Genomic DNA, 23,264 nt, shown 5'->3' with positions numbered 1-23,264 from the left:
CACAAGACACACCAAGTTAATTTGCAATAGACTGGGTTGGAAGACCGAGTTCTATTAGATGGGTAAGGTCGATCGTAGAAATTTAAATTCTAGGATGTCCCTGTCCCAGCTCCATTGTTATAGATACCTGCTCCAAAGCCTCCATATACCTCAGACGCTGTATATGGTTGCTCAGATTTGTAGGAGCTACCATTACATCCTCTGACATATCTACCATATCAGCCAGGGCACTAATAAATACTAGTTCCTGTCTGCAAATAAACTCTAGGTAACGTTCAGTGGCTGTCTCTCCAAGCCATGAACTAAACGATCATGTAGTCGCTGAAGAATGTACTGCTTTAGATATTCCTAAATTATAAGAAGAAAAAGATGCATTTCAATGTACAGACAATATATTTAAAAAATTAACAATGTTTCTAAATATCTGATGTTGTTTATCTTGATCGAAATACATTGCTTCAACGTAGTGGTTAACAATGACTAGGCTACATGTTTTAAAATGTATTACTGTAAGAAAGTACACACTGACCTAACAGACATCAATTTTTAAAACAAGATTATTTAGAACTATAATTTCACAACTCTCAAAATGTTACTTTTGTCTTTACAGGTCTTTCTTTTTACTATCCTGATTGCAGTTTAACTTATAATTACTGTTACTGTCCTGTTACAACTGTATTTTTTTCTAACTAGTTTTCTAACTAGAAAAACTGACTTGATTGAATGTGTAAACGGTAAAATGTGTAAACTCAGACTTTTATGAAATAAACTAAACTCTTACCCGTGCTTTCCGTTCTTCATTCGTTCTTCTGGATTACTGATGTAAAGGCTTAATTTCCTTTCTAATTAATCCATATTGCGCAAAAGGTGCGCAGAATCGTGCTCCTTGAATGCACTCTCAGTGGCTTATGACAGTGTTGTAGTCGAGACCAGCTCATTCGAGTCCGAGTCCAGATCGAGTCCAGAGAGGGTCGAGTCCGAGTCAAGACCAAGTTCAGAAAGGGTCGAGTCCGAGTCAAGACCGAGTTCAGAAAGGGTCGAGTCCGAGTCAAGACCGAGACCAGAGAGATTGGGTCTGAGACAAGACCTAAAGAAATCTTCAAGAGTATGTCAAATGTTTGGTGGAAACAATAAAGGTTAAAAGGGCCACATAGTATGTGGTGTAAAGGTAATTTTATTAGTATTATGAAGTGTTACTTGTCAATATTAAGTGCTCATTTTCACATAACATCGTTGTACCACTATACACATCCATATAACCTTTCTACAGAGGTGGGTAGAGTACCCAAAAACTTTACTCAAGTAAAAGTAAAAGTAATTCTAGAAATATTTACTCAAGTAAAAGTAAAAGTACTAGTCTTGAATAGTTACTTGAGTAAGAGTAAAAGAGTATCGGATAAAAAATCTACTCAAGTAGTTAGTTACTAGTTACTTTGGGTCATATATACGGAGCCTTTTTTTATATAGATATATAGACAAAAAATGTATGTAATGTATGTGTGTGTGTATAAATGTATATATTTCATCAGCCTTTAATCCAATTTATGTAATTTATTATAAAACCCTGTCTGTTTATTTAAGTAACAAATATAGGTGTCATGCCATAACATATTTTTAATACGACTGACTTTATTTTAAATGTGAATTTAACATTGAAAGTTAATGTGATATAAATATTGCTACTAATCTTTCATTGTTCAGAAAGAGAGCAAATAACATTTACATTATTAAACATAATTTTCACTGACAGTCTAGATTTCATTCACTCTCAGAAACTACCATTAAAATCACTGAAACTGTTAACACTGTGAAATCAATATCTTAATTATAGATTCGTACACACATCTGCACTTTGTTGTTTCTGACGAGAGAATTCGGCAGAAAGAGGTATTCAGTAAGTGAGCGAGTGAAGGAAGCACCGGCACTTCAGCGATGACTCATCGGAACACCTCTGATTGGCCATTGCATTCAAAAGCTCAACAGAACCGTGTGTGATTGGTTAATGCGCAGCGCTGTAAAAACGCGTCTGTCTCTGGCTCAGCGCAAGCAAGCGATCACAGATCTGAATTTAGCAGCTGATGATATGACTTGCTGAACGTACTCGCACTGGTGTGATTGTATTAAAATTAATAAAATCTTAATCGGCTATTCTTTGTCTTTTGGAAGCTGCATTCAACCTGTTATAAGCCACACACGTACAACAAACTAATGTCACAGTGGTATCGTGTACTGTAATCGAATGTAGCCCAAGTTATTACCTGTTAAACAGTAGACAGCACACGCGTTCATCTAATAAGGATCTCCATCGCAAGCAAAGAATAGCCTTTGCAGATTAGCTTTCAATTCAGTGCAGTTCCATAGCCCCGTTTTCAACGCTGCTAATATTCTTAAACGTTACAACTCTGAGTGAACCGCTTCAGAGCTCAGCGCGTGCAGCATGGAACTGAACGACTCAATCAAACTGATTCATGAACCAATTCACTCGTTTGCCAATTGGTTTGATCAAGCCTTTGAACAGAGTTGACTCAAAAGAATGAATCATTCGCGAATGGGCATCGCTCATTGTCCAGAGAAAAGTAGACGGCGCGTTTGGAACTTTGGAATAAACTGAAGCATTTATTGCATTAAGATAAAGTAACTAGAGGGGCGTCGCCCACAGTAACGAAGTAAAAGTACAGATTTTTCCCAAAAAATGTACTCAAGTAAGAGTATAAAGTACCCATCTTTAAATACACTCCGAAAAGTATTCGTTACCCCGAAAAATTACTTAAGTAAATGTAACGAAGTAAATGTAACTCGTTACTACCCACCTCTGCCTTTCTAGTACACATAATATTACTGTACGACTCTATATTGTAATTCTATATAACCTTTCTAGTACAAGTAACATTACTGTACCACTATACCTGTAAATGTTCAACTGTAACAGCTTTTACATAACTTTTAACCTTGAAGCTTAACTAATGACTGCTAATATCCTGAAAATGTCTTGGATTATGTGCACTTTAGATGTTGTGAAGATTACAGATGGGCATAATTACTTTTCAAAAAAATAAGTGAGGAGACCATCCAGCTACCCAACCAAGCACGATGTGGTCTCATGATCAATCCACCCCAACTAAAAACTCTCTCTACTGGCGCAGAGGAAGCGGGGACTGACAACAGTTACCATTTCATCACTTTCTGTAACAGCAACGGATAATCTAATGCTAATTTCCCTGGATGGTGCGTTTTAATGCAGGGTAAAATACACACTAGTCGAAGTTTTTTTAGTTACGGAGGCAGGAGGGTAACTTAAGGCCGGTGACACACTGGCTGCGTGGCGTGTCTACTGCGTGCCAGAAACGTGGTGGCTGCTTCGCGTTTTCTGTGTCTTTACACACCAGAAGCGTGCCTGCACGCGGCGCTTGGCGCGCTGCTGCGGCTGTAGGTGACATAGAGGGAGGCCGCCAAAAAACCAGGCTCTTTATTTTTTTTATTACAATATCAAATTTATTTTTTTATCTTTTTACACACCTACTGATAAGACACCGTCAACAGTATTGAAGGCAAAATAGAGTATGTTTGACAGGTGCAATATTTGAAAATCGATCATTATTAATTTATTTTTAAAATTACATTTATATCTGAATTTATGTCAACCTATAGACTTTCAAATATCAAAATGTCATGAATTAATATGTATTTGTGTACAAAATGACATATAAACATATTTTCCTAGTATATTTTGCCTGGAAACGCTTCCCACATGCACGCGTGTCGCGTGAAAAATAGGCGTCGGTTCTATTTCTAGCATGCGCGCTTTTTCCGCGCGGCTCGAGCCGCGCCTGGGACGCGCGTCTCACGCAGGCAGTCTGCAAGATCTAACCTGTTAACATGGGAGCCGAATTAAAAACAGACACGCCACGCAGCTGAGGCGCTTGCGCCACGCATCCAGTGTGTTGCTGGCCTAACGTCTCACGTCAAAAGAAAATTACCAGTCATTGGATGTGTCATTCATACATCAATTTAAATAAACATCAACATACAGTAATAATCATGAAATATTTGGATTGGGACTCGAGTGGACTCGGGCATAAGTCCGATTCCTAATATGTTCGAGTCCGAGTCAATACCGAGTCAAAATGCACACGAGTCCATGACAAGACCGAGACCATTAAAATACGGTCTCGAGACCGAGTCCAAGACCGAGTCCGAGTCTCGAGTACTCAACACTGGCTTATGATATGATTGGTAGAATGGTAAGCTCGCATCTGATTGGCTAAAGAGTACGACAGACCCACGTGGGAAGAGAGCTCTGCCAGTAAAGTCTCAAAAACACACACACACAAATCCGAGTGGATTCGTAGTAAATTACGATTTGTACATTCAGACACTCGTACATTTTAAACAATCAAAGGTTTTTGTGCACAGTTGTATATCTACGAATTGTGTTTTGCATTTGTGAAATGTATTTTATGAATATATAATTTTATTTTGCGCATGTGAATTGCTTTTTGTGATTTTTTTTCATGCACTTGAATTTTTGTTGTGTGTATGTAAATTAAGTTACATGCATGTGAAATCGTCTACGCATGTGTGAATCGTGTTTTTTGCATGAATTATATTTGAGACTAATTTGCTTCCATAAATATGAATTAACATTTTCGTTGTCAACAAATATTTTCCTTTTACAATATATGGGGCAATTTAAGTCTGAGGCAGCTGCATAAAATGCTTCTGTTTTGCTTTTTTCCTTCTGATTTATACAAAATTATATAAACTATATTATATCAAATTATCAAAAAATACCATAAATTTAACAATTTCTAAAAAAAACATGTTTTTGCTTTAATTGCAGCAGCACTATATATGCCAGGTGCTGAAGCAGAAGATCCAAAAGCAAAAGTAGGTCAAATCAAAGTCTTTTATTGCTTAACAAAAAACAGCTGAAGGTAGATGGCACGGAATAAGAACACAAAAACACTCTCCAAAAAACAGCTTGACAGTAGATTCTTTGCCAAGTGAGGCACATCACAGCTTGTAACAGGAGACAGGCACACTAAGGCGAATGTTGCTACACAAGACAGGGCAAGACAAGATTAAAGTTGACATGTATACAAGAGTGTAGCTCATACAATAATCCGACACAGGACAGAGAGAACAAACGCCAGAAGCAGACAGAGTAATCAGACAATACACAGGTGTAAGCGCTAAGCAGCGAAAGCACTGATTGCAATGATCAACAGGTGATGACAGAGCGAAAACGAGAAAGTGTGTGCGCGCACTGGAGTGTGAGTGAGTGAGTTTTAATGAGTGTGGGAATGCGTGTGTGTGCTTGTGTAAGAGAAAGAGAGAGCAGAGAAGCAACCCAGATCCTAGCAGTACCCCTCCCTCAATGGAGCTACCCGGCGCTCCCAAGGTTGAGGCCTGGTGAGCCCGGTAGAAGTCCTTGATGAGCGAGCGGTCCAGGACGTCCTGGGCCAGAATCCACCACCTCTCCTCAGGACCATAGCCCTCCAAGTCCACCAAGAACTGATGGCCATGCCCCCGAGGATGGACATCAAGCAGTTTGCGAACTCTGTAAATGGAACCCACCTCGCCAAGAGGAGGAGGAGGAGGAAGGGTGGGATGGTTGGGAGCGTGAATGACAGGTTTGATACAGGATAGGTGCAATACCGGATGTACCCGACGTAACTGGCGAGATAATCTTAGTTTGACTGCTACTGGACTAAGAATTTTCAATAGAGTAAAAGGGCCGACAAAACGGGGCATAAGTTTCTTAGAGCCCTCGTGAATAGGCAGACTCTGGGTGGAAAACCACACCTTCTGCCCACAAACATAACGAGGGGCTTTAACCTGATGATGATTAGCTGCTCTACAAGTGCGCTCTCTAGTATGACATAACGCAGATCTCACCCTCCTCCAAGTGCGCTTACACCTTAGAATAAAAGCCTGTACGGATGGCACGGAAGTCTCAGACTCCTGGGGAAAAATGAGCGGAGGTTGGTAACCGAGGCAGCTCTCAAAAGGGGATAACCCAGTGTGCAGATTAGGGTAGGGAATTATAGGCATATTCTGCCCAGGATAGCTGATCGCACCAGGAAGCAGGGCTCTGAGAAGTCAAGCTGTGCAACATACTTCCGAGAATCTGATTGGCCCGTTCGGCTTGCCTGTTGGTCTGAGTATGGAATCCTGACGACAGGCTGGGAGATGCCCCAATCAGTCTGCAGAATTCCCTCCAGAACAGAGAGGCAAATTGAGGCCCTCTGTCCGACACAATGTCCGAAGGTAGACCGTGAATCTTGAATACTTGATCTACCATTATCTGGGCGGTATCTTGGGCGGACAGTAGTTTAAGAAGCGTAATAAAATGAGCATGCCCCCACTGGAGAACGGATGAGAAAAAGCTCTCTTCACCGTCTGTTCCACTCCCCAGATGGCAGCTCCGACCACGCAGTGTTGGGGTATAATAGCCTCCCCGGTCGAAGCCTCCTCTGTGGAGCCAAACTGCTGTGAGAGGGCATCGGCCTTAAGGTTCGTAGAACCTGATCTAAACGAGATAAAAAAAATTAAACGACCAAAAAATAATGCCCAGTGGGCCTGACGAGCGTTAAGTCTCTTGGCGGAACAGATGTACTCTAGGTTACGGTGGTCAGTCGAAAAGATAAATGGAACATTGGTTCCCTCTTACCAGTGCCACCACTCCCCCAAAAGCTAAACGAATCACCAAAAGCTCCTGATTACCAACCTCATAATTGCGCTCAGCCGGTGAAAGAAAAAACCTTGCACGGATGAACCTTGTCATCTAGGGAAGAACGTTGCGATGGAATAGCCCCAACTCCCATGTCGGAAGCGCTGACCTCTACTATAAATTGTCTTTCAGGGTCCGGGGTGACCAAAATGGGCGCGGAGGTGAATAACCTCTTGAGTCAATCAGGGATGTCCTAACACAATGGCCTGGGGGGGGGGGGACTCAAAAAATGAGAAGAGAAATAGTCTCTTGATGGTTTCCTGAGATAGTGAGACTCCCCCCAGACAGTACACTACCATCCAGGGCAAAGACGGTGGTGTTACTCCTCAGGTCCGCCAGAGGGATGTTGTGTTCCCGAGCCCATCTCTCATCAATAAAATTCCCCTCAGATCCCGAGTCGATCAATGCGGGACACGATACAGAGGAGCCCACCCAACGAAGAACTGCAGGCAGAGTGGTATGGAACTTGGGTGGAGAGGATTTTACAGCAGCGCTCGCCAGTACTCCCCTGTCTACTGGCGAGCTCTGGCTTTTTACTGGACATGAAGCTGCGAAGTGACCAGCCGCGCCACAATAAAGCGACGCCTTGCGTCCAAAAACTGACTGGTCGAAAACCTTAATCATCTCCTCCTTAAATAGCTCAAAACGGTGGCAACAGGGAGACCCAGCCTCCCAGGCGGTGGTTCCACACTCACGAGCGCGCCCAGTCAGCAACGAAATCACATAGGCGATGCAGTCATGGTCCTCTGCATAAGTCTGTGGCTGCAGGGACAAGGCTACCTCACACTGCGTCAGAAAGGCTCTACATTTAGTCGGCTCACCTGCACAACATGGAGGATTGTTCACAAGAGGTTCATGAAGAGAAGGATGACTTGGAATGACTGGTGATTCCTGGTGACCATGAAGAAGGCGAGTAGACAGATCATTAACTTGTGCTGCCAAACTCTCCTCTGCACCCCTGGCAGCAGATAAGTCCTCCTGGTGACGGCCCAGCATAACTCAGGATCTCTAAAAAACAGCTTGACAGTAGATTCTTTGCCAGGAGAGGCAGCGGCGAACAAAAAAACACTTCGATCTGAGGACTTGCACATTTGGAGGACAGCTCGAGTAGAGAATACTCTAGGTGAGGCATATCACATATGTGTGGGATTTCCCCTTTTCTGTTTAATGTATCCCTGCCTCTGCTTAATTATTTTTAAATAATAATAATTATTTTTATTTTATAATTATTATAAATGTATCCCCCCCTCAAAGTGATCAGTGCTACTACACTAGTGGCGAGACGGATCACAAAACTTATCACGGATCCGTGGTTTGATTAAAGTAAATTTTATTTTAAAATGCGCTACTTTAGTTGCCTCTGATATAGCAGCCTCTCCGTATTCACCACTCTGCAGACTTGGTCAATGTCCTGCACACGGAGCTATCTGATTGGTTACACCTCACGAGTAATAGCCTATGAACACTTGCGAGACGGTTGAAGCCAGTCCGCTGGGCAGTGGAGTCGCTAACTTGGCGACTTTGTCGCTAGATTTAGCGATTTTTTTTACAAAAAGGCGACTAGCGACAAATCTAGCGACTTTTTGGGCAATCGTTATTTAGCCTCTCTGAGACTCTCTGGTGCTGCCGCACAAGCGCAAAGTCTCTCTTTCCCAGCGTGAGCCTCTCTTTCTGTATCTGCTGTGTTTAGCGAGTGCAGACAGGAGCAGCACTTTCAGTAAAAAAAAAAAAGAAGATATTCTGTTGCTTCTAACTCTATTTTATAAGCAAGTATAGCCGACATCAGTCACAGCACGACCACTGACTTCATCGTATGTGTATTTGATTTCATTAGTGCAGATTAATGTTTGAGAGCTGGTTATGTAGTCTTAATGGACCGCGTTTCAGTCATTATAATATTAATTCGGTTGTCTGACAACACATACATTAAAATATAGTAATTAAAACAGTTTTATTCAGAATTAAATTAAATGGCTAAATTAAATTGCAGTATGTGAGCATAGGGAGGCAATACAATACGACGCACATACGTCATAAATGTACTAATTAGCGCATGACGTCATCTAGTTCATGTTTTCATGATTTATTTTTATGAATGCATTGCATTTTATGCATTTAGTAGACTCTTTTATCCAAAGCGACTTACAGTGCATTCAGGCTATCAATTTTTACATATCATGTGTTCCCGGGGAATCGAACCCCCAAACAATTTAAATGTTTCAAAAATAAAGTATTTTTATTTAAATGGTGATCTAAAAAAAAAAACTTTTTTTTTTCTTTTTTCAAAATCCCCAAAATTGTTCATTATTGGTTTAGATGGGGAAAATCTATTTGCAGTGTGGTCTCAGACATTTAGACCTCATTGTGTATTTTAGTACGAAACTGCAATAGGCCTAACTCTTTCCTACTGTGTTTTAATACTTGTTATAATTCATTTGAACTTGAGATTATGTCCGAGGGCCATTTGTAAAGGCTCAGCTCATCAGACTGCAGTGTGTTCAGTGGATGCTGGACGCAGGACCACCGCATTGCTGCAGCAGCTGCTCTCTCTCTCTCTCTCTCTCTCTCTCTCTCTCTCATACCAACAGCGCCACCTACTGTCATGCTGCTGCTCATTCAACTCGTTTGTATCTACTTAAACTTAGCCTAATAACAGTCCATCACTGTATTTTATGAATGTACATTATACACTTGGTCAACAGGAATGCTGTTCATTTTCAACAGGAAAGATAAAAAAGTTACTTACAGTTGCTTTAAATTGTAGCTAGCTACAGAATGTTGGGCAATAGTGAGGTAAATTAAAGCCCAGCAGGGTTATTGTGTACTGTACTCACCGGCGGCGCCAGGGGGGGTCTTGGGGGTCTCAAGACCCTGCCAAAAAATGCCTTGACCCCCCATTTGAACCCCCAGCCTCTTCCTGATTAAAAAATATATATACTCGGGATAAAGAATGTTTCTCTTAAAACTACGCAGAACAATAATAAATAATAATTATTTCGACATTTATTCATACACTGAACCGAGTACCGTTTCTGTCGGACGCGTCCGATTCGAGAACCGATGAGCTGATGATAACTGCGCATGCGTGATTCAGCGTGAAGCAGACTGACACAGAGCGCATCTGAACCGAACTGATTCTTTTGGTGATTGATTCTGAACTGATTCTGTGCTAATGTTATAAGCGCGGATAAACCAAAGGCTTGAATGAAGGGTAATCATCGCCAATGACGGCATTACATCGAGCGCAAAAGAACCGGTGAACCATTTTTTTTTCAACTGGTTTATTTGATCGAATTGTCCGAAAGAACCGGTTCACTTGAGCACCTGCTCCTTTGCCCCTTAAGTGCCCTTTTGTCAAAGCAAAATTTCCTCAATTTTTTTTTTGTAATAACATACACTTTTGTGAATGCCTGCCCACGCCCAATCATAATATTAGTACAATTTATTAATAATAATTTGGCCGTAAATAAAATGACCAACATGATGACCTTTCGCCTTACGACGACCTCATCCAACCGGGAAGATTCCTCATGCTGCACGCACATTTTTTAATTGCTAGAGGATATTTTCAACATCGTGGCAGCTGGTAAGTGGTGTTTCATTCTCAGCGAAGTGATTTTGGTGTTTATTTACTTATTATTATTTTACAAGAACGATGTGATGTGAGAACATCCAGATATGTTGCTGTGTGTAGACTGTAGTGTAGAAGTAACGCTAGCGTGCTGTTTGAGGGAGAAAAGTTTCACAGGCATCGAGGGGTCTGGTCTTTTTTATGTTATTTGAATAAACTTTTATTATATTACAGTACTTATTTATTTTTAACACGTAAAAATAATTATCACAACACTGGTAAGGCTTATTCAGATTTTCTCATTCTCTGAATTATCATTATAAAAATAAAAACAATTCAGAAATGAATTAAAATATAATTATATTTTAAATGTGATGCAAATATTTTTTCTACAATAGCAACAGTGTTTACAACAGCAAGACCACTTTAGCCTGTAAACTCAATAATATCTATCTGGAAATAAATGTAAAAATATCAATGTCAATAAAAATGCATAATATACCTGACATGAAAGTGCAGTGTGATATGAATAACAAATGTAGCCTGTCATTTGTTTACATTGCAAAGGTGTTTTTGTTGTTTAGTAGCAGAAATATGCAGTTATTAGCCATGTCCACTGTATTTTTTTTTTTGGTTTTCATGAGACCCCCCTTGAAAAGACCAGGACCCCCCATTGCCCCCCCCCAATCAAAATTGTCTGGAGCCGCCACTGACTGTACTTAAAGTGCACTCACTTTTGTGTTGGTGTGTTTTTAAACATTTAGCACTTAGCCTAAGTTTTATACAAGACAATCAAAACTTGCCACAACCACCAACAAATTACTTTAAAAATAGCCTATATGTTTTTGTTTAGTTTTTCCTCCTGATTGTGTTTGCTTTTCAACAAGCAATGTTCAAATACATTTAAATGTTTGATTAGTTTTTTTTTAATTATTATTATTGGGATTTTTCTCTGTTGATGAAACACTTGCTGTCTGTCTCACTGCAAACATTTGTGACATTTAGATGAATATATACTGAATTCAAAACAAGCTTATTTTATTGACAGCATCCATAAAGAAAATGTTGACTCTAATGAACTATTGACTGTTTAACTCACTGATTTCACTATCACATTGTGTTTGCTATTTTATTCTGAATAAACTGGTATTTTTTATTTTATTTTTTATTTTAATGTAGCCTATAATAACTTAATAAAATGTTAAATTATTCCATATTTTTTATGATTATAAAAAGGGTCACAGTGATATTTTAGGTAAGCTAACATAGATATGTTTACAATGCAAACTCCAGCACTAAACGGGTCACTACAATGTCATAGTGTTTTTTTTTTTGTTCGCCCAAATATTTCCTTACGTCAGTGACAACCGTCTAGTTTTGACTCAAGCGGAAACTCATCTTCGGTGTGTTCGGTATCGTGGGCGCGGTTTCGGGCAGCCGGACGGCTATTGGACACCTCGAAGATCCGTTAACCGACGACAGCGTCTGCCTTCGCCCTCTGTACGGAAGCCGAGATGGAAGAAAGCGGTGTGAAAGTGTCCGGTTCTGAGTGAATCACCCAACTGAGTCGGATCTTTTAAATTAACAACAACATGTATTATAAGCATAGATTATAAGGCACATTTAAACACAATGTAAACTGATCCAAAATGTCTGTACAGTGATCAAACAAATCTACTGATAAAAACAACTACACACATACAAAGGCTAAAGAGTAAAAATAAGATTTAAGTCTAGATTGAATAATGTCCAAAGAAGGAGCAGGCCTCAGGATCACTCTTTAAGGGATGTTGGTTTTATTATACATTTTATTTTATTTTATTTTATTTCTATCTAAATTTCACATTCATAAATGCAAGTTTACTAAAGGTAAACCTCTTTTTATGGTGCTCGAAAAAGAGATTAAAATGTATGTAAGTGTGATATCAAAATCTAAAAATAGTAAAGCAATTAAAACAATATATGCTCCCCCTTTAACATTTTTACATAATAATAAAATAATAATAATAATAAATAATGGTGCTGACTTGTAAAGTATGTTTTTCTGTATTATTAAATTGATTAGTAATATCCTATGTAAATGTAAATGTATGTACAACATATGTTTGTCTGTAAAAAGATGCTTATGTACACTCTCTTCTTTTTCCTTTTTTCTTTTTTTCATTTCTTTTAGTATTTACTGTTTCTTTTTTGTTGAGGCATGTGAAATGTTTTGTTATATAGTGAGATATGGCACTGTACATGCTACTTGTTGACAAAGCATTAAAAAAAAAAGATCTCACATGATGGAGGAGACCATTCCAAAGATTGGGGCCAACCACAGAAAAAACCACGATCACCCTTTGATTTGAACAGACACAGTGGTACAGTTAGAAGCAAGCGACTCGAAGATCTAAGTGCTCTAGCAGGACAATGTGACAACCAGACAACAAACCCAGTCAAAAGACCTGCTGCAGCAATTTGAACAGCTTGCAATCGTGACACTGAAGATTGAGGAAGATCAGAATAAAGAGAGTTACAGTGATCCAATCGAGATGAAACAAGTGCATGAATAATAAATGATCGTAATAAATTAATAATTTAAACCATTTCACAACAGAGAACGGATTACAAACTGGGCAGCATTAGACGCAATGGGGATACATTAAATATATGAAATTATAAGAATTAAAAAAAGTTAAAGGCCTATTGTGTTATTGTAATGTACCCATACTGTTACCCATAACTTGTATCACCTGAATCTCACCTGGACCACCAACACTGCGTCACTTTCTGCCGGGTTTTTTTTTTTCTTTTTTTGCAATTTGAAGTGTGTTACACACAGGTGAGTGTGCCTGTACAAACCACCTGTAACACTCTCTCCTCTAGTGTTACTAACCCAGAATTATATATATATATATATATATATACTGTTTTACTTAATTGTTGTATATCTGTATTTATGTAGCACCATATGGTCCTGTGAGGCATGATATTTTCTCCAGTGTACATGTATCTTATGACAATAAAGCTTAACTTGAACTTGACTTGATAATACTATAAGAAACAGAAATGGACAAAATAAGGATAACCTACAGAAAATTTCACATGTAACAAACAAGAGGAAAAACACAAAAATGACAATCATAAGCTTAATGAATAAGATAAATTAGAATAAATACAATGTTTTAGAAAACATAGTTAAACCAGATAAATTAAGAACAATCAATAAGCATGTTGAGCAAAAGCAATGTTTCTGACACATTTTTGTATTTATTTCACAATTCTAGCTTTTTTCTCTCAATTCTGACTTTTTGTTGAATTAAGAAATAAGCTTGCAGTTGTATTTTGTTTCAAGAGTCAGAATTCTGAGTATACAGCTTACAATTTAGAGTTTATATCTCACAATTCTGGGTAAAAAAATAAAATAAATTAACTTAAATTAACTTTTTAATTATTTATTCTGTGGCTTAAACAACTTCCATAGTAGAAACAGAACCATCAAACATAACCTCATAAATAAAACTATCAGAAAGAAAGAAAGAAAGAAAGAAAGGCCATACTGTTTCAAGAAACTAGCAGAAGATGACATAATTACGTCATGACGTAAAATAATGAGTGAATCATTCTTGAACTGATTCGTTCGAACGAACTGCTTGAATCAACCGGTTCGCCGAAATGATTCGGACTTCACAACAGTGGAGCAGCGCAGTGGAGGATCCCCACCCGTGAGCATGGCGGTGTGCTAGTGTATAAATGAAGACCGGAGAGAGCAGAAGGAGACGGAAAACACTAGCATGCGCCCCGATCGCTTCACGTAATCAGATTTTAACGCACCGATGCCAGAGGCAGTCCGTTGGGTTTCTCCATGCAGTCTTCGTTTACTTCTATAGGATGGTGAGCTGAGCAGATAAAAAGCACAAGTTATTGACGGTTGCATCTATCCAGTCGTTCCCCGGTGTGAGTTATATGCGCGCGCGGGCCGCCGGTGCTCCGTGATCATGAAGCGCTGCAGCTACGGGAAGCGAGGCGTGTTTATGTCCGTGGACAGACCCGTTTAAACGCCCTTAAAATGAATGCCATTGTCATGTCGAGTGCCGTGTGAGTTTATTTTGATTCTGTGAGCCGTTCAGACCGGAGAGATGCGTGAGTATAAAGTGGTGGTCCTCGGGAGCGGCGGGGTTGGGAAATCCGCCCTCACCGTGCAGTTCGTCACCGGGACGTTTATTGAGAAGTACGACCCGACCATCGAGGATTTCTACCGTAAGGAGATCGAGGTGGACTCGTCGCCGTCGGTGCTGGAGATCCTGGACACGGCGGGCACGGAGCAGTTCGCGTCCATGCGGGACCTGTACATCAAAAACGGGCAGGGCTTCATCCTGGTCTACAGTCTGGTGAACCAGCAGAGCTTCCAGGACATCAAGCCCATGAGAGACCAGATCATCCGAGTCAAGAGGTGAGGGGACACACCTGAGCGAATCATGACATGTGTTTGCACACGAGAGAAACCGTCTTGACACGCGTGTGTGTCCAGGACTGTCCCGTGAGTCCATCCGGGCCTCTAGCACGGGCCTGTCGCATCCAGTGTTCAGACGCACTGCTGTCTGCATCAAAGATTCATGCTCGAGTGAAGCTCTGAACCTGATCCACACGTCAAATGCTGCTCTCATGCATTTAGGAAACATATCAAAGCCTGTAATGAAATTAAAACGGTGGTCTTGTGGCTTTTATATATATATATATATATATATATATATATATATATATATATATATATATATATATATATATATATATAAGCATTTTACAGGGAGGGAAAAATATGCATTTGAAGGCTTCAGACAAAGTTGTGTGTGTGCGTGTGTGTGTGTATCCCTTCCCTAATTCCACTATAGCAATAAAAGTAGTCCATAAATTAATAATTAAAACAGAATTATTAGCCTATTATTCTTATTAAAACCATAGTTTCTGGTCAAGTGCAGTTGCAAGTAGCTGTCATTTAGAGATCTGGAAGGCTTGAATTAATAAAAAATAATTTGAGCATTCAAAGAAACACCCCGAAATGATCTTTTTATTTATCTATCTGTCTGTCTGTCTGTGTCCATCCATCAAAAATAGGAACTTCAGTTTGTTCTGGGCATGTTTGAAAAATAGCTTTTTTTCATATCTGAAATGCAATTTGATAACTTTATTTATTATAATTTTTATATTTATAACAGCATTTTACAAAATAAAAATTCATCTTGTTTAGATACTATGGGCCCTATCTTGCACCCAGCGCAATTGACTTTGTACACCGACGCATGTGTCATTCCTATTTTGCACCCGCGCAAAGCATGCTTTTCCCTCCACAGAAGCACATCGCTAAACTAGTGAATGAACTTGCGCTCCCTGGGCGGTTCAGCGCAAAAAAGGAGGCGTGTTCCGGCGCAAACAATCCCTGGTGCTATTTTGCTGTTCCATTAAACAATTGCGCCACTGACCAGAAAAAACCTAGTCTAAAGTCAGTGGGCGTTGCGCGTTGTTCATTCTGCTATTTTAAGGGCGCATGCTTGACCATAATGTATAGCGTGCACAACGCGCATACACTTTGCTCATGTAATCTACACAGATGCAACAGTTATTTTTGCAAATCATAAATTGTTACACTAAAAAAATATTAACACATGAGATGACGGAAATCATTGTGGTGTGCCACGAAGATGTGAAAAAATAGGCATAAATCTAGCTTACAAATTATTCAGGCTAATTGTAGTAATTAAGGATCAGACCTGTTTGAGGTCATATATGTATATAAGGACATCTGACAAATTGGTTTGTCCGTCAAGAACCAGGAAAAAAAATCGATGAAACAATTGTGGCTATTTCCTCCCACGCCTGTTTAACCGACGCTATTTTGGGTGGGTTTCTCCCATCGCCATACAACACAACTTCTCTGTCTTTCACTGCTCTTACAAGAACATCAGTCTCCTCGGCTGTGAACCGCTCCTGGCGTGCGCCTGGTAAATACGCCATAATAATAGCAATCCATAATGGAGCTTGCGCACCTGCTTTTAAAGGGAATGTTGGATGACGCTCTGATTGGTTTATTTCACGTTACGCCCAAACCACACCTATGAATAATGAAGCTACTTCAGACCAACCCATTTTAGATTTGCGCCGGGCGCAAGAGCCATTTATCCCGCCGGGAAAATAGCAACAGCGCCGAGACCCGCCCACAAACTTACTTGCGCTTTGCGCTTTGACACTTGCGTTTCAGATCGTTAAAATAGGGCCCTATACGTAGAATGTTTTTGTCGTGTAGGAGAAGAGTCCAGGCCTTTGGGAAAACAAGTGTGGAAGTTAAGTTTATAAATTGTTGGAATGTATTACAGCTGGTGCTGTTACTTTGTTATTCAAGACTTCCTGAGTGTTAAACAGAAAATACAGACTAGATACAAATGAGCCTTTTTCATGGGGCTTTTAAATCAGTGCTTGTTTGACTGAATGCCATTGAAGATAAAATGTAAGCAACAAGTGGCAGACAAAATTGCGAATGCAATTCGGTCATATTTTAAACCGTTTCTAACCATTTAAGAATTCCCTAAGGATCCGTTAAGATCCCACTGAAAAACAGGATTTTTAGATTCTTTCTGGATTCCAGCATGCTTTAGGATTGGCTCCCAAATAATATTCCAGGAGCAGTCCATCACCATTAGGAGCTTTATGATAGCGACAGTTAGTGAAATAAAGATTATAATAAGCAAAATAATCGGGGTGGAATAAAAGCGATTATTAAAAAAAAGGATCCTTCTTATCAGTTGGTAACTCAGCCCTAAAGTGTGATGTAAGACCACACTCCCACTCACTTCACAGTCACCCTGAACCAGAAATACATGTACAGCCCTGCAAACAACATCTCCTCCCACACAAATAACATCTTTACTCTCACGCTGAAGGATGTTTCTGCCTTCAGAAAATATTGAATAATTGAATGGCATAAATATTTCACACAGTAAAAGCGATGCATAATGAGGAGGAGACAGTGGGAGTAAGAGACAGACTTTTGTTCTTGTTGAAGGATGAATGAGACGGCTAGTCAAAGAGCGGACGAGGGTTGAGTGCCATTTACAGAAATGAATGACTCGCACAGGTGATTCTAAAAGCAAGTGTCATATTCATACAGTAAAAAAATCACACGATAATAAAATCATGCAATGATCAGTAATTTAACAGTGTAAGATGTAACTAAACCCTAATGCAATTCAGCAAAGCTAAATGTTACTAAAACGGTACAGTACTGACGTGTGACCCATTTTTGGTTCATGACCCACAAATTGTGAGAATCAAGGCACAGCACACGTCCTTCTGGAAGAACTCTGAAACGGTGATGTCATTAGTGGTTTGTTAATAGCAGGGTGTGTTTGCAAGGGGCGTGGCTTCAGTAACCCCACCCTCCTGATCCTCCCTTGGCCATGATTAGTGGTTGTGGGTGAAGACGCTCTTCTTTGGCCCAGAGGAAGACCGTACTGTGAGAATTCAGACGCGAGGTGCAGGATGTATTGTGTGTCTGCCGTGAGAAAATCAAATCGTATAATCACAGCGATCCATTTTAATACAGTTGAGACAATTAAACAAAAAGGTGAGGCCATGACAGCTGTATTGTGAATCTAGTCGATTACACAACCGTTTAAAACCTCAGTCAATAAGACTTTTTTTTTTTTTAATGTTGTTCATGTTTTGTAATCAAGGCTACATTTGTTAACATAAAACAGTGGAAACAGGAATATATTATTACAATTTAAAATAACTGCTTTCTGTGTTAATATATTGTAAAATGTAATTTATTCCTGTGATCAAAGCTGAATTTCATTTCAGAAATCATGCTAATATGATGATTTGCGGCTCAAGAAACATTTCTGATTATTAATGCTTAAAACAGTTTGTCACTTTTGATCAATTTAATGCATCCTTGCTGAATAACAGTATAAATTTCTTTAAAAAAATAATCATATCATAAACTTACTCGCCCTACGATTGTGAATGATGTTTATTTCGAAAATCAAATCTTTAAAGACACAAATTTTCTTTATGCAATATTTAATGAAATCAAGCAATGTGGTTGAACAAGTAAAATGTTAGATACTTAAAATGACTTTGTTGTGGATGTGTACAAAAATAATATTGACCAAATATATCATACTCTGACATCCATGAGCCAATCAAATCCTGATCTATAAAATCAAGACAAAAATACATTTCCTTTCAAATATTGTGTTTCATGACTCATGGAAGTTAAATGCATTTTGAACGTGTTTCATGTAGCTACTGGAATGCATCCTAAAGTGCACTGGACACTTGAACTGTACTTCAAATAAAAGTATATTTTTAATATTTAATAGTGTTTCTGTAGCTCAAGTGGTAGAGCATAGCAAGCAAGCGCAGGGTTGGGGGTTTGAATCCCAGGAAACACGTTAGGAAAAATTGTTAGACTGAATACAATGTAAGTCACTTTGGATAAAAGCGTCTGCTAAATGCATTAATTTAATATACTAATAATATATTAATAAAATAGAGGGAACTTTCATGACTGTTTCTTAACACACGTTTTAAAACATCATTTTTTATTTAATTAGTACTCTTTTTGAAAAGGATGCTAAAGTCTGCTTCTTGTTCACAAGGAATGGTTTGCATGAATGCGGTTTGATTGTTCTGAGAGAAACTGTGCATGTGTTTCCAGGTACGAGAAGGTCCCGGTGATCCTGGTGGGGAATAAGGTGGATCTGGAGGGCGAGCGGGAGGTGTCTGTGAGGGAGGGACAGGCGCTGGCCGAGGAGTGGGGATGTCCCTTCATCGAGACGTCTGCCAAGAGCAAGACCATGGTGGACGAACTCTTTGCTGAGATCGTGCGGCAGATGGACTACGCGGCACAGCCGGATAAAGATGATCCGTGCTGCTCCTCCTGCAATATACAATAACCCCCAACACACACGGAGAACTCCCATTACACTAGCTCTGAGAGACCTTCTAGTGTCTTCAGTCATCATGCTGTGTCTGCAGACTGACAGTAACTCTGAGGATTACTTTTTCCTGTCACTTTAACTCCTGACTGACTCAACCACAGGAAGAGCACTTGCCTTCGCTTTCACGCTTCCTGTTTGAGCAGGATCCTTCATTGGGAATGAGTTGGACTTTTATGTTTTATGGTATCGTTGACTTTATCTGAATTTGTCACCAGGTCAGAGAGAGACAAAATAAGAGGGTTCTTAGCCATATGCTTGATATAGCCATATAATCATTTATTGAAGACTTTATAAATGTCCATTTACTTGGGAATAAAACCCTCAAAATCTTCATTTTCTCATTGATTTCTCTTCTAAAACACATATAGGTAGAATAACAGTCAGGTGACTTCAGCTTTGTTCCTAACTAGACAGAATAAAAGCCCAAACTAATTAAGCCTCGTTCAGACTGTCAGCCCAAATCTGATTTTGTGTATATCTGGATGAATAACTGACTGTACACACAGTGTATTGCAACTGTTCATATATGATTTGTGTGTCCGTCATATTATAGATCAGTGGTGTCCATAAGTGCTCTTTCGCTTTATGGAATATGTGGTTTCTGTGGCAATGCCGTTGTGCTGTTATGCCAATGCTAAAAACAATAAAAGCAATACAGTTTGCTATAGCCTATATTTGCAATCACGCTGGATTATTATTATTATGGATTTAATTTTATGAGGCAGCGGCAGAAAACACAGGAAAAAGAGGTGCGTATCCTAGCAGTATATTATCTTTCATCTTGACCTGCAGTTCGCAACAACACAAGCTTGTTTCTGTAAACAGAAACGTTTGACGTTTTTATGTTTTACGATGCGTGAAAAGGTAAAAAAGCTAGGCTAAATCCGATCTGACCGGTCAGACTGAAGCGGATTTCCAGGAATGTGATTTGAATCGGATTCCAAACCACATACAAATGTAGCTCGAAACAGATTTGCACAAATCGGATTTCATGTAGTTCATTTCCGTTCAGACTATTTAAATATGATCTGATTTCAATCGGATTTACACAAAATTCAGATTTGGGCTGACAGTCCCAGAATGCATTGCGGTGAGCTCTATGAACAATTCGTCCAAGATGGTGGATGAGATTATTTTGAATTCTTGGATTTTATTTCACCTCTTAATATTTTGCTGAAAATGGTCAAATCTATTTTTTCTTTTTTAAATATGTGTGTGTTCTATGCATTTGTAGCGCAGTTGCTTCACATAAGCAGCAGTGTTTGTGTGATGCACAGTAGGGCTGAACGATTCATCAGAATAAAATCAAAATCACTTTATGGTTTTGTGCAGTTGTGGAATTACGAAGGTTGCAGTTTAATTACATAAATATACATTGCGCATCTTTCCGAATTCCACCATGTCAGCTTCAGGAACTCTCAACTGTGTTTTTCCAAGTGTCAAGAGACTTTTTATTGCACTTTTTTGCAAGCAGGAATGTTAACTTTCCAAGTGAATGGAATGCAGCATGAGCTCCTGTCTCTGATTGGACGGCTCACGCGGGACAGGGACGTATCGTCCTCCACATCTGGACACAGAGAACGTCTGTTCATTTAGGATCTTGTATGGCTCTGTAGGACTCTTCTCTATTTCTGTCTCTCTCTGGTTGATCACCCTATTTCTCACGTATCTCTTCAATATCTCAGCCCCTTTCTGCACTCGTTCTCTATTATGTCATGCTCGTGTGGGTCATTGATGCTGACGATGATGGCTATTGGTTGACTGATTATGCATTAGTACAGAGTTTGCCAGTTTTTGTTGGTATCCTCCTCTTGGCTGAACTTCTAGAGATTACGGAGGTGTGTGAGTGTGTGTGTTTGAATAGAGAGCTCTGAGTCAGTATTGATTTTATATTTTGTATGTGGACCTGTGCTCAACTCTTCTGAATGACTGAATGGTGACACTTTTTTTTTGGCACCTAAATAAAGTGCATCTGACACTGCAGTGCAGTTTCTGTGTTTTTTTCTCTCTCCATGCTTTATAACCTACTGTCCAAACACATGGCGCTTTATAAATGAGAAATATTTGACCAGAACATGTTACGGTGAAGAACAATAGCACATCCTGGAGTTGGTCTGTTTTCCATCAGGCAGGTTTTGTTTATTTGATAGCTGTTAAACTATTTAGTTGTGAGAGATACAAGTTAGTTGTGTAACATTTAACAGATGCTTTCCAACTAAACTGACTTTAAGGTGCTGTAGAGGTTTTTCCATCATCATAAAAGTTTTACACATGAAGACATGAATACAGCTTCTGAGATGAAGTCTCCAGTCATATCAGTAGTTCAATAAAAGCTGTTTTATTTTACATGGAGCTAGCTGACACACAGGGGAAATGAGTTTAGTTCAATTATTTGTGACTGTCAGCAAACAGTGCGTTTCTACAGTAGGATCTGTTACGGCAGTGTTATTGGAGTATCACTGATATATAGTATCTTTTTTAATATTTTAAATTAGATTAATATTTTCTGATAATGCATTAAAAAAGTTTTTCTTTTGATTTTTTTTTATTATGTTTACATAGATTTTTTTAATGGTGTTAATTTAGTTTTAGTAAAATTAATACTTGAATTAAAATGAATATGAGAAATGCTGTTTTGTCAGCTTATTATTTTACTTTAATAAAAGATATTTATGTTGTATTTATCTTCTTTTTTTGTATCAACATATTATATGATAAAACAAAGTACATAAAAAGTGCATGTTTCTTTAGCATTTCTATTCAAATGCATTGATTACAATTTTATGTATGCACTCAAGGGCAAAAAACTGCAGTAATGTTTGTTTCCTAGAAATTATTTAGTAAATAATTACAAAATAATTTTGTATAGTGAGGTTATGTGAAAAAAATGTGGAATACTAAAGCTCAAGATACTGTATATCATTGCATCCTGCATACTTTTGTAGTATATATTCACTACTAGTCAAAGGTTGGCAATAATTATGATTTATATTATGTTTAAAGCCTCTTATCCTCACCAATGCTGCATGTTTGATCAAAAATACAGTAAAAACAGAAATATTCCACGAAAGAATTAAGAAGCAAAATCTGATTTCAGCACTGATAATAATAAGAGCCATTGTTGATAACTGAGCCGCAAATAATTTCTGAAGGTTCATGTGACACTGAAGACTGGAGGAATGATGCTGGAAATTCATATTTGCATCACAGCAGAAAAAAATTCATTAAAATAGAAAACAGTTACTTTAAACTGTAATATTACCCAAGATTACTGTATTTTTCATTAAATAAATGCATCCTTGGTGAGCATAAAAGACTTCTTTCAAAAACATTTTCCCAATTATCCCAAACCTTTGACTGGTATTGTTCTATAAAATATACAGCATGCTCTGTATGCTAAAATATACATACCTGTACATAAGCAGGAAAGTCTGTGTGAACAGTAAGCTGCTGTTATATACATATTTTCTAGCAGACCTGAACTCTCTGGCCACTCACTGGACACAGGATTGCAGGAGAAAGCAGTGAAGAGAGGACATGAGAAATGAACAGAGGATGTAAGAGCAGAGCCGTGAGGAAGAGACTCAGACAACAGCAGGAGAGGCTTATTGCTAGCCTGGGTGTCATGGCAACACATGCTGCCAATTTCACACTCTAATTTGCAGTGATTTGATTGGCCAAAAATAGTTAGCCTGGGAAGAGAAGGACACACATCTATCAAATCCATCAGGATGCATGTAGACTTAGCTGCTATGATACGTGAGCTACAGCACACTAGTTGTTTTTTAAATGCCATAAGTGTGTCTTAATGTGAATTAGTATTTATAGTTTGAAGGTCATTTGGAGATCCTGGCATGTGTGGCATTTCTTTGCAATAATAATAATAATTATTATTTATTTATTTATTTGCATACAGTAAAGACATTCAACAGGCTTACTTCACCAAGAAACAGCCAAGAGACACGTAGCAAGGAAACAC

General features: G+C 38.9%; 1 protein-coding gene across 1 annotated transcript; it reads left to right on the top strand.

The window, feature by feature from the left end:
* The first annotated feature begins 13,616 nt into the window (after nt 1–13,616).
* On the top strand, nt 13,617–21,268 carry LOC113053442 (ras-related protein Rap-2a). Its single transcript, XM_026218458.1, has 2 exons — nt 13,617–14,739; nt 19,003–21,268. The coding sequence occupies exons 1-2, from the start codon at nt 14,426–14,428 to the stop codon at nt 19,238–19,240; spliced, it is 552 nt and encodes a 183-aa protein (XP_026074243.1). The 5' UTR covers nt 13,617–14,425; the 3' UTR covers nt 19,241–21,268.
* Nucleotides 21,269–23,264: the final 1,996 nt, after the last annotated feature.

The sequence above is a fragment of the Carassius auratus genome, chromosome 34, assembly GCF_003368295.1.
Source record: "Carassius auratus strain Wakin chromosome 34, ASM336829v1, whole genome shotgun sequence".
In the NCBI taxonomy this organism is placed as follows: Eukaryota; Metazoa; Chordata; class Actinopteri; order Cypriniformes; family Cyprinidae; genus Carassius; species Carassius auratus.
The sequence above is the reverse complement of the archived record's forward strand: the minus strand, read 5'-3'. Positions and strand labels throughout refer to the sequence as shown.

Coding starts and splice junctions, on each gene's coding strand:
- LOC113053442 (XM_026218458.1), top strand. CDS start 14,426: ATGCGTGAGTATAAAGTGGTGGTCCTCGGGAGCGGCGGGGTTGGGAAA. Junction 14,740..19,002: donor CAGATCATCCGAGTCAAGAG/GTGAGGGGACAC, acceptor ATGTGTTTCCAG/GTACGAGAAGGTCCCGGTGA.